Source organism: Cyprinus carpio, chromosome A17 (genome assembly GCF_018340385.1).
Source record: "Cyprinus carpio isolate SPL01 chromosome A17, ASM1834038v1, whole genome shotgun sequence".
NCBI lineage: Eukaryota > Metazoa > Chordata > Actinopteri > Cypriniformes > Cyprinidae > Cyprinus > Cyprinus carpio.
Genome location: NC_056588.1, coordinates 5936606 through 5955272, shown reverse-complemented (window position 1 = coordinate 5955272; position 18667 = coordinate 5936606). Strand labels below are relative to the sequence as shown.

General features: G+C 39.1%; 1 protein-coding gene and 1 pseudogene across 11 annotated transcripts in view; both read left to right on the top strand.

Annotated features, from left to right (window-relative positions):
• The window catches only part of LOC109069192 (apoptosis-stimulating of p53 protein 1-like), a 35622-nt gene extending 20875 nt beyond the window's left edge, over positions 1–14747 (top strand). For 7 of the 11 annotated variants that reach the window (XM_042773694.1, XM_042773693.1, XM_042773691.1 and 4 more), the window contains 15 exons: positions 4664–4765; positions 6197–6217; positions 6352–6526; positions 7658–7854; positions 8447–8587; positions 8876–9068; positions 9715–9846; positions 10835–10944; positions 11035–11467; positions 11568–12319; positions 12608–12745; positions 12858–12991; positions 13120–13286; positions 13395–13594; positions 13712–14747. In XM_042773694.1, coding sequence (XP_042629628.1) covers positions 4664–4765; positions 6197–6217; positions 6352–6526; positions 7658–7854; positions 8447–8587; positions 8876–9068; positions 9715–9846; positions 10835–10944; positions 11035–11467; positions 11568–12319; positions 12608–12745; positions 12858–12991; positions 13120–13286; positions 13395–13594; positions 13712–13753 — 2937 coding nt within the window. In that variant the 3' untranslated portion in view covers positions 13754–14747. Of the gene's footprint in view, positions 1–4661; positions 4766–6196; positions 6218–6351; positions 6527–7657; positions 7855–8446; positions 8588–8875; positions 9069–9714; positions 9847–10834; positions 10945–11034; positions 11468–11567; positions 12320–12607; positions 12746–12857; positions 12992–13119; positions 13287–13394; positions 13595–13711 lie in introns of all 11 variants that reach the window. The other 4 variants (XM_042773692.1, XM_042773699.1, XM_042773695.1 and 1 more) reach the window with 3 other exon arrangements.
• Positions 14748–16173: 1426 nt separating this feature from the next.
• LOC122148106 lies at positions 16174–17441 on the top strand (annotated as a pseudogene).
• Positions 17442–18667: the final 1226 nt, after the last annotated feature.

Genomic DNA, 18667 nt, shown 5'->3' with positions numbered 1-18667 from the left:
AACTTATTTAAATATCTATGATGTCACAACTGTCATTATTTTGCAATTGTAGCTCATTTATAATATCACAGCTCATTATCACTATTAGTTGACTAATGGTTACCCCACAGCTGACATTCTGGGGAAAATGCTTTTTTTAAATAATTCATGGGCTATAGATTACATGTTGTTTTATATTGAAAATGCACCAATATGCTTGATATATATTTGGATAAAATTGAAGTCTTGGATAAATTTGCTTTGACATTAAATCATGTTACTTTCGCATTCCATAATAAGTTTGTTTCATAAAATGTATATCACTTTTCCATTTTTCAATCACATAGAGATAATGGGCTTTTCTGAATATATGGTTATGTGATAGAAATTGTGCTCAGTTTACAATCTAAAATGTATTACCTCACTCTCCCCTATGTTATTTATCAGCTACCCATTTACAGGTGTGCCAGAATCAAGCAGGGTCTCTTTTCTATAAAATTGTGATATAATAAGTGTGATGAATTGAATCTCGGCGCAAACTGACATTTTTTCAGTGCCTTCCATGTCAGACCTCGAAAAGTGCATTTGTGAGAATTGTTGTTGTGACAGGAGGGACTAAAAGTACTCTAATTACAGCTCATTTGTCAGACAAGATATGAATAGCGGTGGCTGTGGGCAGGCGATGACCTAATAGACTGTCATATGTGAAAAAGGGTGAAAAGGAGTGAGGTAAAGAGAGACTTATGTCTCCTGTAGATAACACTGTATTAGGTACAAATATCTAATATCACTCATTAGATATTTCAAATGTTCCTCACATACTTCAGTTTATGCAGCACAGTGTCATAATGTAATGGGTGAGTGTGTTTAAGACATTGTGAATGATCTCATCCTGAGTAGGGCCTGTTCCCTCAGAGCCAGCAGGTGCTCACCAACACCAGAACGGCCCCAGGGGTGACCTAATTTTTTGTGGATAGTACCACATTTCAGGCGACTCCTTCCACAGAGTGAACATCTAAGGTTACTAAGAATCGCCTTCCCTGAAAGAACTGAGATTTTCCCCTGAAATAATGTGTATTCTGTATGGCAGAGCAAGCCTTTGTTTTCTGATTGTAAATTATCTGTAATGTAAACAGAATGGAAACAAATTATGGATGACGCATTGTTGCCTGACACATGTTGTCTGACGCTTGGCTAAGTGTTTCCTTCCCATTAGTGCTTTCCCAGGATTTACTTATGGTGTGTTTAAGTCATTTCAGAAAGATTGTATTTAGGAGTTGAATGCACATGAACGCCACCACAAGGTTGAAATTATTATGAACAGGAAACTCTGAAATTTATTTAAGCCCAGAGTTTCCCAGTTGGGTACCTGTTGGTAAGAAAATATGTTGGATGTAATGGATGCACTGTCTGTATTGATAATAAATTTCCTTAGATGAATGAAATTAGAATTTTTTGTATTTACAATAAAACTTTGGGGACAAAATGCAGTTGTTGTGTAAATGAACAGCCAAAACTCATAAACAGTTTTTCCGTTTTTTTTTCTTTTCAAAAACACTCTTAATTGGAATTTTTTATTCATTATTTTGTATAAGAAGAGTTAAAAAAAAGTTTATAGAAATGGTACATCGCCATCTTACTCGTGGAAGTAAGTCGTGGCCTAATGGTTAAAGAGTTTGACTCCTAACAAGGTTGTGGGTTCGAGTCTCAGGCCGACAATACCACGACTGAGGTGCCCTTGAGCAAGGCACCGAACCCCCAACTGCTTCCGGGCGCCGCAGCATAAATGGCTGCCCACTGCTCCGGGTGTGTGTTCACGGTGTGTGTGTGTGTTCACTGCTGTGTGTGTGCACTTTGGATGGGTTAAATGCAGAGCACGAATTCTGAGTATGGGTCACCGTACTTGGCTGTATGTCACGTCACTTTTTTTTACTTCGACCAAGTTACTTAAACACATCTGCCGTCGTAATTATAGTTAGCTGGGCCAGTCTGTGTTGTGATTGGTTAGCTGGGCCAGGGTGTTTTGTGATTGGCAGCACTCGGCGCCTGGTCGGGAATGTTCATGCCCCTTACCATAGCCTCCTGCTGTGAGCTTCAGTATAAATATTGCATCAAAATCAAATCAATTTGAGTGTGATTTAAACCCGTATCATTGTAACCACTCTAAGTTTGTCTGCCTTGGGAAAGCTAGCGTGTCTCCAACATAGCGATAACACTCGTTGCCTTCTCTGTTGCAGCTCAACCAGGTCTCGTCCCATTCGTCGATCTTTGTGATATCACAAATCCCAGAAAATATTGTCGTTTTTGAAAAGTGATTTCTGTTAAATAAAATATCTTCTTTTTAATTGGACTTTGAGTTTTGTAACATTGCAGATCTTTTTTATGCTCAAACAGCAACGTTACAGATTAATTAAAGTTGAAAAAGTGAAAAAGTATAATAGCACCCCTTTAAGTCATTGGCAGAAGAACTGAGAGCCTATGAGCAAAAATTGTTGATTTCAAATGACTGATTCTAGGGGGTACCTGCATTAGTCAGTCAGTCAGTCAACAGCCATTATAGGGTTTCTCCACCACAAAATTAAACTTTTGTCATTAATCACTTACCCCTATGTCGTTCCAAACCCGTAAAAGCTTCATTCATCTTCGGAACACAATTTAAGATATTTTGAATGAAAACCGGTAGGCTTGAGACTGTCCCATAGACTGCCAAGTAAGTAACACTGTCAAGGTCCAGGAAAGTATGAAAAGCATCGTTAGAATAGTCCATCTGCCATCAGTGTTATGAAGCGATGAGAATACTTTTTGTACATAAAGAAAACAAAAATAACGACTTTATTCAACAATTCCTCTCCTCTGTGTCGCTCCAAATCAGCGTAGCGCAATTTTGGCAAATCTGAGCAGTACACAGGCGCCAAAATCTCTCCACACTCATCCGCGCTGCTCTGATGCGCTGTTTTCTTTCAAACCAAAGTGTAAATACACGTAAAAAACGTATCCTTTTGGCGCGGCCACATGCGTATTGATCAGAATTGCCAAAATGGCGCTACACTGATTTGGAGAGACACAGAGGAGAGGAATTATTAAATAAAGCTGTTTAATTTTGTTTTCTTTGTGTACAAAAAGTATTTTTGTCACTACATAACGTTACGGTTGAATCACTGATGGCAGATGGACTATTCTGACGATGTTTTTCATATTTTTTTGGACCTTAACAGTGTTACTTGGTAGTCTATGGGACAGTCTCAAGGTAGTCTCAGCCTTAGATGTGGGTGGGTCTTAGCCAATAAAAAGGTGCCATGAATTCCAGAACTTCAGCCGTGAAGGTCTGGCTATGCGAGACTAGTCTTAAGCCTACTGGTTTTCACCCAAAATATCTTAAATTGTGTTCCGAAGACGAACGAAGCTTCTACGGGTTTGGAACGACATGGGGGTATGAATAAAGACAAAATTTTCATTTTGGGATGGAGTATCCCTTTAAGATAGCTTTTTCCAGTTTTTATAGACCTCACTGCAGTTATATTGACTAGAAAAATTATTTCAGAGTTGAGCATTTCTACGTTATCTGAAAGCACAGAGACCTCTCACAGGATATCTAGTGCTGATTCCATCTTAACTGGCCAGCCCCAATTTTAACATGGATTTGCCACATTGACTTTTCTTATAAAATCTCAGTGATGCCTCAATGAGATCATTTAGATAAATGTACCCTCCACTCGAAAATGAGGTTTTCGCAGTACTCTGACTCACTAGGGCCTGTCAGATATGTTTTAATCATTATAAGTATAACACGTGTGCAGTGAGCCGGGAATTGATAGAAGCCAATGACTCAATTATTTTGAATGTCTGTTATGGCCTACTGACGTTTCAGACAGAAAGACTATCTTGGATTTGTTTTATGAAATTTCAGAACATTTGGATACATAAGCTCTTGTTACTTGTGTTATTGAGTGTGTATGTATTTGCTTATATCATTAAGTATGAGTGATTGTTATAGAGTGTGTAGGTGAGTTCACACAATTGCAGGACATAGCATAACTGTAAACATCCTGTTCACTCTCTCTAGGAATTTCCTTGTGATTCTATGGTGATTTCATTTTGTTTGTCTGTAACTATTGAATTGTTGTTTAAAGATATTTATTTTCACCCAGTGCAATGCAGCTGTCAACATACTGAAAGTAAAAGCTTGGCCCAGTTTAAATTCTAACCTGGTCTTAACTAGTTTAAAATGGACGATGGTGGTGTGTTGCTGACTTAAATTAGTGTAAATTAGTAAATGTACAAAACGTAACATCTAATGAATTAATTTATTTTGAACATTGTCTGCTTGAAAATTGGTTGAATTTGATATGATCCAAAGTGGCCAAAATTTGGCCTATTTAGTTAGTTTATTTTATGTTTTCTAATATTTTTGAGTAAAGATGTTACATTTTTATGTAATTTCAGCAATTTTTTGTACATCTCATTTGTCATCAATTTGCATGACATGCATTTTCAGCATTGGCTTTATACCGTCTGTTGACTACTTGTTTGAAACTACCTTTATCACTGTTTAATTCAAAAGATGGCGGTTTTTATTTTATTGTAGAGATTTCATTAAATAATTTCAAGTTTTATTTGTTTGAACAAGTGAAGTTCAGCCTGTTTGTGTGCAAAGCTAATTCCATGATACTTTGTGTTTGTGTGGGTGGGGAATCCGCGTGTGGAGTTAACGCTATCAGAGCTGCAGGAGATGGCAATGCGTCAGCAGCAGCAGATCGAAACTCAGCAGCAGATGCTGATAGCTAAGGTAGGAGCTACCGTATGAGTCCTCACATCTTTTTATTTATTTATGTCTTCAGATCCTTTTCCTCTTCTTATGTCTGAACTGTTTAATTGAGAAGAAACTGTCAAATTCCAAAATGCCTCTTTTATTTATGTTAAGATATGCATCTTTAATTTTCAGATATGTTAATGGTGATCTGTTGGTCTGCTGACTTTAAAATGAAGACCCCTGTGGTCTGGCATAAACAGGTGTACACATGTGTAAGGGGCATGCTGTACATGAACATATGGTCATATCATCTGGAGTGCATGAACTGTCATGTTTGATTAATTATTCTAGCATGGTTCCATGAAGCCATGTCAGAAATTTTCTAAAAGCCTTTTAAATGATTCGCATTTTAAATGTGCAGCTAGTGCACTCAAGCCTGATGCCATTCGGTTCTTTTGATACTGTGTTTTGAGAACCATTTGTCTTTGTTATTGAGATATTGTCTTGAGGTGTGTGTTAGTTGAGTTTCACACTTAGGACAGCGGTGGAGGGAACTATGCGTGTTGCCTGGACGCAAAGTACTTTTCCTTAAACAACAACAGGAAAGAGAGTCCATTCACATAGGAAATTATATCAAGCATGGTACTGCAGCTGTCAGGAAGAGGGAGGACGTTAAGACCACTGGAGATTGTGGGTTCATGTATGTGTGTTCGTGAAGGTGTAGTCAGTTCCTGGGAAAAAGTACCTGAATGCTCTGGAAATTGCAGACAAGCGACGCCTAGCTATGATCTCTGAAGTATATGCAACTGTGTATTACATGAACGAGTATCAAGAGTTCATCGACTCACCTGTTGTTGTAAGGTACATGTCAGTTTAGAACTTTTCAGGTTGAGGTGTTTGTTGAAATGCTGTTTTATTAATTTTGGTTTTATATAGAATTTTTGTGGATTGATGACTTTATTCATTGTGTAGAGGAAAAAAGTGCATGTATATTTCTACAAACATGTTCTATGTAGCTTTAAACATAGTATCTCTGCAGTTAAAAACATGCTTTGCTTGTTTGTCTGTTCATTTAACACTGCATTGTGTCAAGTCAACACTCTGGGACTGTTAGGCCTGGCTTTGTATTTGCTTATTCTGAAGCAGACCTGAAAGTGCTAGTCAGCACAAATGCCTGTGTTTCCCTCCACTTTCTATTTTAGTCTCATTCATCATACATTCATATAGGGTGTTGTTACAAAAAAAAATAATAATAACTTCAACTTTCATACAGTATTATTTGCCTTAATTTTTTTTTGTAGTAAGATACGTGTAGATTCTTTGCTAACATTAAACCTTTGTCTTTGTATTCTGTAACGACTCTGAAATGAAGTTGATGTTCTTTTATTTCCTGTCTCTTTGTTTCCTCTCTCTATTTTACCATCTTACCTGGTCCTTCCTTATTGTTTACATCTTGTTGTCTCACAGCTTTCCACTGTGCGTAGTGAGGTGCGTGGAAGGGCTTTTGTTGATCGGTGACGTGTTTGTTTTAATGATCTATGGAGCATGATCCCTCCCATTTAGAAATTGACTGTTACCCTCTCCTGTCCTCTCCTCCCATTTCCTCACCTCTCTGAGTTTAGGAGCAACGATTAAGGTATCTGAAGCAACGAGACCCACGTCAGGGCCAGTCCGTGTCTGAGAGCGAGAAGCTCCAGAGGTTGAGGGAAAGAGTGGAAAGTCAAGAAGCTAAACTCAAGAAGGTCCGTGCCATGAGGGGCCAAGTGGACTACAGCAAACTCATCAACGGAAACCTGTGTATGTACAGCCATGTTAACAGACTTCAAAGTACTTTAGAGATAACTCAGTTTTAAATGGATTTAACTATATGTTCTCTCAAAACTTTAAAATAGTATATGATGTTTTATTTATTTGGATGATTGACTATAATACCAAGTACAATATCTATTTTTAACTGAAGTATCTGATATGTGATAAGTCAACATGAAATCAAAATTGAACGTCCCCTAACCCATCTCTTCTCTCATTAAGTATATTTTGGCACGAGGGCTGGGCAAAAAGTTGGTCCAACGGCCAAACAATTTGAACCCCTTCCCTCCATCAACTTGATCAATCAAATGATCGCGGCAATTTCCAAATGACAGTGATCCTATCAATTCACAGTGGACAAAATCAAGTCATAATCAAAATCAAGCCTACATTTTTTACTTGTTTGAGAAGCTGTTTCATTCGGATATACATCACAATAGAAAACAAAATCGGTCAAATGTTCGGTCAATTCATGTTGACTTTAAGTCTCAGGGTAGGATTCAGGAAAGTTGCTCATTCAGACCTCACAAGTATCGAGTCACAAGCCATCACTATTGTGCCCTTGAGCAAGTATCATTCTCCGGGTGATTGTCCCTGTAATACGTTAATAATACCATTTCAAGGAAACTGTGAACAAAAATGTTCCTCTAAAGAAATTGAACTGCTAGGTCTGAAGCTAACAGTTTTTACTATTGTTAGACCACATAGTGGAATTTCATCCCTTGCTCCAGTTGCTTTTGCCATCCATTCCATATGCGTTTCTGGCAGTGGATCAGTCGGAAGGAGCATCTCTGAACTTTAAAACGGGGAGTTCTGGTTGGGGTGTGGAAGAGCCCGTAGTAGATTTCCCCCCCTCATGACATTCATGAGATAAAAACAAAGATCACAATACCATTCCTCTCTATTTAGAATTTGTCTTATGACATGTGGACTTGGGGAGTGGACATCTGACCAAGCAGCAATTTGCACTGAACCTCACTCCTACACACTTGCGCGAACACACACCCACTTGAAAAATCCAGATACTAACATGTATATGAAGCGTATCAACAATTGTGCATCCATTTGCACACAAAGATAGTATTTTTATAATCGGAATGCTTCATGTGTGTCATTCAGCTGCAGAAATTGAGCATGTTAGCAGCCTGTTCCAGGAAAAGCAGGCAGAGCTGCAGTCAGCCATGCTAAAGGTGGACCAGCTCACGCAGCAGTTAGACGATCTGCGACGGGGATGTCTCAATGGACTGCAGCCTCTGGGGGGACTGGTGACCAGCAATGCTACACTGGAACTACGTAAACTCTACCAGGAACTGCAGGTAGGTATTTTGTGTTTAGACAGAGCTAAAAAAAAAAACTACAAATTTAAATGTCAGTTTTCTCTTCTTACTGTACAGAGACTACAGTACAGAACTTTTTTGAATAAAGAAAGAAAGAGACCATTGGTCGGATTTGTTCAGTTTCAGTCAACTCATGACAAATCTAATGACCAAAAACTAGCCACAGTCAGATCAGAAAAAAAATTGTTCAGTGTATCTTAAATATATGGTTCTCACTTGGGAAACAATAGGAAATAAACTTTCTTTTAATCCATTAACGCTGTTTGATCATCAAAACTATTTCATTCCCCAGTGAATTTTTGAAAGACTTTGATTTTAATGCGCTTTCCTGTTTTGCCACACTTGTTTATTCTTTCCTCAATCCTCTCTTAAGTTGTTTGTGGTACATTTTGCGCCCCACAGTGATACTGCATACAATATTCAGATTATCAAGCCTGTTTTCAAACTCCAAAGATATTAGTTGCATAAACATGTGACATTTGATGAGATGGTAAAATATTCAAATGCAGTAACAAAATCATCAGTTCTGTATGCATGTGTATGACACATGTATGTCTGTATTAACATTTAGATCCGAAATAAGCTAAATCAGGAACAGAACAGCAAGCTACAGCAACACAAAGATATGCTTAACAAGCGAAACATGGAGGTGACCATGATGGACAAGCGTATTGGGGACCTTAGAGAGCGTCTCTACAAGAAAAAAGCAGAGGCAAGTGAAATAGCCTACAATTGTATTGCCACACATCTGTGATATTACATTAAGCTGCATTGTAAATCATTGCTTCATTTTTAAAAATACCCTTTAATTGGTTAAACCCTGCAGTTTAAGCACAAAGAATTTCAAAACAAAGAGTTTGACCCCCCAGATGCATACAAAATTGCATTCAAGGATATTTGTTGATATATATGATAAATATTTTAGGTGTAAAAACTAGTCAACCATATTGACCAGCCTTGCAAAGTTATCTGTTTGATTAACCAATCTTCTTTTCTCCAGCTTGGCCGAATGAGTGGTCCTCCCTCCCCTCAGCCCACCCCAGGCAGTTCCGGGCGAGTGGCAGCAGTTTGTCCCTACATCCAGGTACCAGTGCCCAGGCGACAGGAAGGAGGCTACAGTTTATCGCCTGATCCCCTGAAGCCACAGACTCTCTCCACCTCTGCTACAGTCAACCATGATCGCTCCAAGTCAGGTCAGTCTTTTCTCCTATTCCTTGACACCGTTTAACTTTTGCATTTGCTGCTTCCCAGGACTGTAATAAAAATACTACAGTAATTCTAGAGATTTGTCAAAAAAATACATCATCGACAACACTCTTGGTACTCTCACACAGAAAACATTCATATAAAAGCTCTATGTGGTAAAAATGATGAGCATCAAATGAGTTTACAAGGTTCATGACCCCATTCAGGAAGATACTACTACATAAATGATGAAAGATGTATCATATCATTATGTTTGTGTCTTCAACTTCTTGAAGGCTGTGTATATCTATCACTCAAGAGCAGAAAGCCGTCTCTTAAAATGTATCTTTTCTCACCACTGCTGTAAAATCATTCATTCAGCTCAGATCAGATTTCTTTCTATGCTTCTCTCATTTTCCTGATGTCATGTTATGAAGTATCACTTTCCATCTAAAAGGGGCAGCTGCTAAACACCAAGTTTTGAATCATATCTTTTTTCAGATATTCTCATTAACGTCACACTAAAACATCTTTTTTTTTTCAGCCTTTATTGCTAACATGCATTTCCATTTTCTCATGTCTGTCACCTTTTCCTCTCCTCCCCCTATTCGTTTGTCATGCTTGTGTGTCACATATGTGGGGGCGGCGGGACAGAGGAAGAGAGGGTGAGGATGCCTGCAGGCCAATGGAAGGTCTCAGACTTAGACATCATAGTGGACCCTCTGGTGCCATCCTCAGAGCCTAGAGAGGGGCCAGAGGCCCCCACAGACTTCGACTGTACTTCTAGTGAGTTTTTGGGCATGATATCAAGAAGAAATTTTTGATCAGAATGCATAAAACAGGGTTGGACTTCTATTTACAACACAGACATTTTCTTGTGTTTGCCTTAATAAGATGTTTAAAATCAGTTTAAAAAGCATGTTTCATTTTCAGTTGTAGCTAAATAATATATAAAGAAATTGTGAATTGATTTGATCATTATTTTTTAAACACACACTGAGATAATCAATCTACACTAGCTTGCACTTAGTCTGTCAGTACCGATGAGGTAAGTACTATACATAATGTCTTACCTCATGGATACTGACAAACCAAGTGCATAAAATTTAAACCCCACCCATTATTCATCTTAAAAAGCAGTACACTTACCATATCCTAGTAGTCACTGAAGTTGGATCCACAGGATCCTGAACTAAAACCCTGAACTGAACTGGTGGAAAAAAGTAGCAATTACTTAATGTTTATTTTAGTATTCCTGAAGATGTAAGGCTGGCCTTACGAATACATAACAAAAGATTGCATTTATCCTTTTGCTTATTTAATTACTAGAAGAATTTGACCTATTTAGAGAGAAGAAAACCCCATATTTGATATAGTTTGATCCTTTACTTCACTGCATTTTTTCTTTGTGGGACTTGGCAGTCGACTTGCTAGTGAGTTTTATGGCATGTCTGTCAGATGAATGGGATAAACATGCGTCATCGCTCAAGCAGAGCAGTGGACTTGGACACATAGGCTTAGTAATCCATTTAACCCAAACAGAGCTGGGTCTGTGTAGAGGACAGGACAAAAATATACTCCACTCAAACCTCTGATTAGAAGTGTCCTGTTGTCACAGGGGTCAGAGATGTGAGTGTAGTCCCATTTGAGACTCATCTCCTGCTTTAATGACCCATTGAGCAGGTCAGTCTGTGTCATAATGAGGCTGACAGGAGAAAGAGCATATATGTCTTTGTCTCTTTCCATCTAACTCATACTTCTGCTCTTCCTACAGCTAATGATGCATTCTGGCCATCCTTCAACAATAATAGGGCTCCTCTAAAACCTCCAGACTTGAAGGACACAAGTCAAGATAATACCAGCAAGATGGGTACCTCAGACAAGGTGAGATTAAACAGTCTCCTTAGTGCTTAAGCACAAGTGTTTTTGTGAAAGACATTTTTTAGTCTTCTTCATGCTTTTGTCTCTTTTCAGGAAGCCCCTAAGCTGTTAGGGACAGTAACAGCATTGTCTAAGCAGCCTCCACCCATCTATGGAACCTATCCCAGTGCAGGCCATCACTCCACAGTCTGTGCCACCAGCTCTTTACCCCGCTCTGCTCCTGGCACCTTGGGCTGGCAGAGAACACCTCCTGCCTCTGGTTCCTCTTCACAGCAGATCCAACAGCGGATAACAGTGCCTCCCAGTCCTACACCTCAGTCTGGGTCAGCTCTATTCCCTCAGGGTGAAAGGACAGAGCCTCCTCTTGCTGTGGCAGTACGTCCTTTTATTCCGGACAGGGGGTCCCGGCCCCAGTCTCCAAGGAAGGGCCCTGCCACTATGAACTCCAGCTCAATCTACAATATGTATCTGCAGCAGCCTACAGCCAAAAACTACTCCAGCAGCAGCAGAGCTGCAGTTAAAGCAGGTACAAATTTGTTGCATTGGTTCCAGACATAGGTATGGAAATTAGCTTTGATTATGCATGTTCCCTTCTTTTGAATTTGCTTTTCTTCATTGGCCTCCAGTATACGGAAAACCAGTCCTACCAGGCTCCACTTCTCCTTCTCCAGTTCCACCTTACCAGCAGTCCTCCACAGATGAGGTCGACAGAGAGGCGGCCCAAGAAAGCACTCCCTTACCTCCACCCAGTGTGGAGAACATCCCTCGCCCTCTCAGTCCCACTAAACTGACCCCTGTGGCCCACTCCCCTCTCCGTTACCAAAGTGACATTGACCTGGAGGTGCTGAGAAGGAAATTAGCCAATGCTCCCCGACCTTTAAAGAAGCGAAGCTCCATCACAGAACCTGAAGGACCCAGTGGACCTAACATCCAGAAGCTCCTATATCAGCGCTTCAACACCCTTGCAGGAGGCATTGAGAGTGGAGTGGTTGGTACACCCTTCTACCAGCCTGACATTCCTGTGAACTACATGGCCACAACCCTGGGCAATGTGGACACTGCCAATGGGAACCTGATGGAGTCAAGCATCTTAGCTGAACCTTCAACAGAGCCAGAAATCCCAATCCCTCCTCCAGTTTCTTCTGTGTCACCAACAGCTGATGATAATGAGAACCAGCCGACACATCTATCTAGTGACTCAGGAGGTGCCCAGTCTGCTGATGCCTCAGGCCATTCTCTTAAGGAGACCCATGAGGACAATCATAACAACAACCACACAAATGTTACAGACACAGAACCTAACTCAGTACCAGAACCTTATTCCCCCGCAGAGCAGGACACCACAGCACACCCATGCACTCCTCCTGGTGTATCTACAGTGAGTTGGCACTAGCTTGTTGGATAGGGTTATGTCTAGATGTAACCCCTTATTCTGCAAAAAGTCTTGTGAGATTTGCAAGCAAAATTCATGTAAAGAGTCCTGAAGCAATCCTTAATCCTAATCTTGGTAGCAGAACTAGTTTGTCATCTAGACAGTACTGTTTGTTTATCTATGCATAGGAATGTATTCATTATTTGACTTTTTTTCTCAAAAGACATTTTCTTCAAAATATGAATATTCATATTCTTCAAATTATGAAAACTAATTGAATTTTTCACATTTCAGCTCAAGCGCACCAACTTGAAGAAGCCAGGCTCTGAGAGGACAGGTCATGGCTTGAGGGTCAAGTTCAATCCTCTTGCACTGCTTTTGGATGCATCTTTGGAGGGAGAGTTTGATTTGGTACAAAGGATTATTTATGAGGTACAATTCAGCTGCCATACACCCTTTACACTTACTTTCTATGCTTGAACTGGACTCAGTAGGAGGTTGTCAACTGTTTCCACATCAACTTGTTTGTTTGACCCATCCTCAGGTGGACAATCCTAGCACTCCAAATGATGAAGGTATCACGCCTCTCCATAATGCAGTATGTGCAGGTCATCACCATATTGTGAAATTCTTGCTGGACTTTGGGGTCAACGTCAACGCAGCAGATAGTGATGGATGGTGAGGCCTGATGGTTTATCTCTTAATATTTGTCTGCATAGGGAATAACCGTCATTTTATATACAAACACCAATTCTTACTTATCAAGTGATGGTTGCAGATGCTTACACTTTCTCACTTGTGATCAGGACGCCCCTGCACTGTGCAGCTTCATGCAATAATGTTCATCTTTGCAAGTTGCTGGTGGAGTCTGGAGCTGCCATTTTTGCCACTACTATCAGTGACGTGGAGACGGCAGCAGACAAGTGCGAAGAGATGGAGGAGGGTTATGTCCAGTGTTCTCAGTTTCTATATGGTAATATCTATAGCAATCACTGGTGTTATTTTAATTGTTAAGGGTGTGTTTCTAGAATAGTGGCTGTAAATGATTTTGAAAGCCTACTCTTCTTTGTTTCCCCTCCAGGTGTTCAGGAGAAACTGGGTGTAATGAATAAAGGGACGGTATATGCCCTGTGGGACTATGAAACTCAGAGTGCAGATGAGCTGTCCTTCTATGAGGGCGATGCTCTCACCGTCATGAGCCGTAGGGATGACAGCGAGACGGAGTGGTGGTGGGCCAGACTTGATGAAAAAGAGGGCTACGTACCACGCAACTTGTTAGGGGTAGGATATCTGTATAGGCACACATTTATTTTTGAATGCCACTGTTGTGCATTAAAATACTTTTGTTCAAATTTAAGTTATAAAGTGAGGAAAAAATCAAATCTCTTGTCACTCTAGCTGTACCCAAGGATCAAACCCAGGCAACGTTCCTTGGCATAAGTGGCCAGAAGAGACATCGCAAGCTCCTGTAACAGCACTTGGCATGAAGCTGCGGGATGGCGCTCTGCCATGTCTTTGCCGTGGCCCGTGACCACAACACAGAGCCCACAAGGGTGGCAAGATGATGGCGCATGTCTGGTGTCAGACAAGATGGATTTACCCAACAGTGGGGAATTCAGTGGTCTTCTATTTGCATCCCAGATTTTAATCGTCACTATGATGTGTTGTTTTTGCAGTGTCCCTCTCACCCATATCTCTGTTGAGGAAAATGTTAGCTTTTCTGTCCTCATCCACAGTGCAAACCTCCTGAGTATATGTGCGTGTGTGAGTGTTTCAGAGTGGGATGTGACTGTCAGAATGGGGTGTGGATGTGAGAATAAGAGTTGGTGACAAATTATGCGATCTTGGATTCCAGTGTTTTGTGCTCAAGCAAAAAGGAAACCGAAGGGACTGATGTTTCATTTCCCACAGTTAGGAAGTTGCTGATTCAGGGAAAAGGAAGGAAGGTGCTAGAAAGTGTTTAGAAGAGGCCTTGAGGTTGGTCAAGCTACTGATGGATAATAAGGAAGTGGACTTGTCTGGAAATGTATGTGTGTGGAGGATTATGTGGCTTGAGGAGGTGAAATTGTATAGTTGTCTATGAGGAATTGAGTTTTAAAAGGATTCAGAAAGAAAACTGATGCCATAAAAACTAATGCAGTGGCTGATTTCCATCAACCGGGGGATACTGACAACATATCACATAAAACCTATATTCCTATGCTTAATTTAAGTCAGGCTTTATTTTTATTGTATTATTTTATGCTACACAATCTTTTCCCTTTTTAAGGGTTGTTTATTTAATTGAAATAATTTTTTTAATAGCTTGACATAGGCTTATATGGCTGTCAAAACCGGCAGGATCTGCCTAGTGTTTGTGCTGCCATGCAAGAGCCATTTATGCAGCATGTCATGTATATGTGCACAATAAAATTTCCATATTGGGACAAAGTCACTTGTTGTATTGACTGGATTTTTCACTATCTATGTTCGGTAAAGGAGTATGGGTGATGCTGTGTATTGCACAGATTAAAAATTAATTTGGGGTTTCAGTCTTGAAAAATAAATAAATACAATATCACTTAAATTCACAATATTCACAACAAGGCACCAGTTGTTGTGAAGTTCATTACATAATATTACTGAAGTGTTTGAATGTGTTTTACTGTATTAATGAACTTGTTTTATTTAACTTAATTGCTTATTTAGCTTGAAAAGAAATGCTTATAACTTTAGAAGTAAAAACAATTAGCAAGCTGTTAGCAATAGTTGTGTAGGTTAATAAAAATGTCCATATGGTATTTAATATGAGTTTTATCCTGTCTTTTATTTAGAAGTTTTTCACTTTCAGGATATCATTGCATACTTTGTCTCATTAATAGGTAACTTCCCATAGTTTAACCTACATTACATAATTTTGCAATCTGTCATGTTTTGTGTAAAGGTCTTGGACATTAGTTCATTAGCGCTTAGTTACTTTATTTTCATTAAATGAACTTTGAACTTCCATGAAATACTCCTTCTAGAGAGGCATATGACACCGCGACGCAATAGGTGAGTGGACGTCTGTATATTTTATGTTTAAACTGAATATGATTGCCTAAGACTTAAAGGCACAATATGTACTTTTTTTTTTAATAAAAATATTCAAAAACCACTAGAACAGTGTTATATATTTAGCTGACTTGTGTACTTACATTATCCCAAATGTTTCGAAGAATGTTTAAATCCAGACAAATAAGCAATTTTATCTAGTGACACGGACAGTGTCCATAGTCCATTTGTGTCGCCTGCCAATTACGTCATAACCCCTCGATTTCCGGTTTTGTTTTGTAGCAATCATATGGAAACACCAAAGATTCTTTAATATGTTGTGCGTTTAAATAGACCGGTGACGACCGCACACAGAGTAGCATTATAACAGAACTTTCAAATGTATCTAGTATGATAAGCTCGCAACCCAGCGGTTCCTTAAAAATCCCTGAAATAGGATACGTGTCAAAAAATTGAATGAATGAAAAACCATAATTATATAGCTCTTAAATGTTATAACACGTGACGTTGCATTTCAAAATTAGAATGGATCATATATTTTTATCAATTATTGAATCAAGTTTTAACAAGACAAACGTTTACGGCCAGTTCAGTATATGAGCGTTCGCACTGCCCTCTAGCGCTCATTAAAGGAACGATTGCACATTACTCTAACATTCAAAGGATTTTATTCCTTTATAAGGTTGCAATTTCAAACAAGTCAAAAAGTCTCATTTGTTCTTCAGGTGAGTGAAATGGTAAACTTTTAATTGTATTTCCATTTGTATACGGGTGTTTCTTAACTACAGGCACTTTTGGCCCTGGTGCCCTTTAGAAAATAAACATTTTCTCTGTCTCTGTGTGTTATAGGTGGTAATGCTGGTATGGCCACAACATATGCAGCAAGAAAACTCAAGCTGCCAGCCACCATTGCTTTGCCCTCATTAACGCCCAAACTGTTAGCTCAGAAACTTTAGGACCAGGGAGCTATGGTTAAAGTTGTGGGCCAAAGTACCACCACAGTTATCTTAAATGCCTTTATTCTAAATATGACGCAGTTGCGTTATCTTATCCAGGTCTAAATCATATACATGACAGATCTTTATCTGGTGTTGTAGATATGGGATGATGCAAATGCTGAGGCCCTATGTTTGGCTGAAAGAGAAGGTCTTACTGTAATACACCCGTTCAGCCGTCCACTAGTCTGGTGAGTTTGTAAATATAGCATTTTTAATAAATGAACTCAAGGGATTTGATCATGTACAACCTTATTTTATTTTTTTTTCATGATTTTGGACTTCACAAGAATGACAAGCTGTTAAAAAAATTCTTAGGAAAGGTCATTCCAGCATTGTGCATGAGCTCAAGGCCTCATTGCCATCCAAACCTGGAGCTATAGTGGTGTCCATAGGGGGATAGTGGAAGGGCTGGATGAGGTGGGCTGGGGAGATGTGCCTGTCCTGTTTATGGAGACCATGGGTGCAGATTGTAAGCCAGAAAGCCAGAGATCTGGTTACGCTGCCTGACATTACAAGGTACAAATTAAGAAATCATCTAAAATTCATGAACAATTGGCACATTTTTTTGTTTGAACATCTAAATGTTTCTGTAAACCACTGCTTGCTAGTGAAGCAACATGTTTGGGAGCAAAAACAGCATGCCAGCAAGTGTTTGAGTACAACAAACGGCCCAATGTCATTTCAGAGGTGGTGACAGATCTGCAGGCCCTGGAGGCAGTGGAACTGTTCCTGGGTAAGTTCATTGATATGATTAAGGCGATCAAACCGCTCAGTAACAACAAAGCTTGCTTTGCAGTCGATTACTGTATACTGTATGCAGATGAGGAACGAGTGTTGGTGGAGTTGGCCTGCGGAGCATCATTGGCTGCAGTGTACAGCGGTGTCATCCAGAGGCTACAGGAAGAGGGACGCCTTCCTTAACCGCTCGACTTGCTGGTAATGATTGTGTGTGGGGGCGGCAGCATGAACCTGGCTCAGCTGCAGCATCTACAGGCAGTCATACGGAAATGACCACATCTGTAGATTCTTACATCTGAGATAAATGGTCAAAGCATCTGCTTTTAGTTGCACTGACATGTTGTGTTACATAAATTAAATGATAATATGGATAATCTACTGTATTTCAAACAGCAGAGAGCAAACTATCTATCAGAGGAGTCTGTTTTGAGCAAACATCTGGAACTTCTTCAGATTTTCTGTAACACCTTGTTTTAGTGAATAAAATCCTTGGATGGATTGCCTCAGAATGTTGTCACTTACCACCTGTAACCAGCAAGTGGTGCTAATGTCTGTCGGTTTAATATTTGTATCCTACAACAGGTGAACAATGACCAGTGTTTTTTTCAGGGCAGTGATGGAAACAAAATGTAACTTTAAAAATATGCTATTAATATTATATTGTAACCTTAAAGTTTAATTATTAACTGTAAGGGATCATGTATAGTCATCTTGTCATTATTGCAAGATAAATCAAATCAAGGTGATTAAATCAACTGTTTGTTTTCTCTGCATGGTAATTATACTGCTACATAATAAAATAAATTAATTTAAAATAAGACATTTTATTATCTACGACAGAGACATTAAACTATTGCCTGTGTGTAGAAGTTAAAGTGACTTGCAGAAAAGACCTTTCTCTTGTGTACATGCAAAGTCTTCAGATTAATGACATTTATTTCTGCCCCAGAATTAAAAAAAGAAACAAAAAAAAACAATTGTGACTTTTTAGCTCACAATTCTGTTTTTTTTTCTTGCAATTCTAAGTTTATATCTTACAATCCTTATATATAAACTTGCAATTCTAAGTTTATATCTTACAATCCTTATATATAAACTTGCAATTCTTTGTAGAAAATTGTGAGATATAAGCTTGTAATTGCAAGAATTAAAAATAAAATTTATTGGTGGAAACAAGCTTGTAATAATTCTCAAAATTCTGTCTTTTTTCTGGCAATTGTGAGATCATATCTTATAATTCTGGGGGAAAAAAATGGAATTGCGAGACAAATTCTGAGAAAAAATGTAGAATTGTTGAAGCAAGTCTTAATTGTGAGATATAAACTCAAATATAAAAAAGTCAGAATTGAAAGAATTTTTTTTTTTCATTGGCGCAAATAAGCTTTTTTTCTAGCAATTGCGAGTTCATGTCTCAATTCTGAGAAAAGAGTCAGAATTTTGAGATACAAACTCAGAACTGAGTCAGAGATATGCAGAATTGTCACAAAAAAAGTCACATTTTTGAGAAAAAGGTACAATTACAGTTCTTTTTTGTCTTTTTTTTCGTGGCAGAAATAAGCTTCCATATCGGATTTTGGAAGTAACG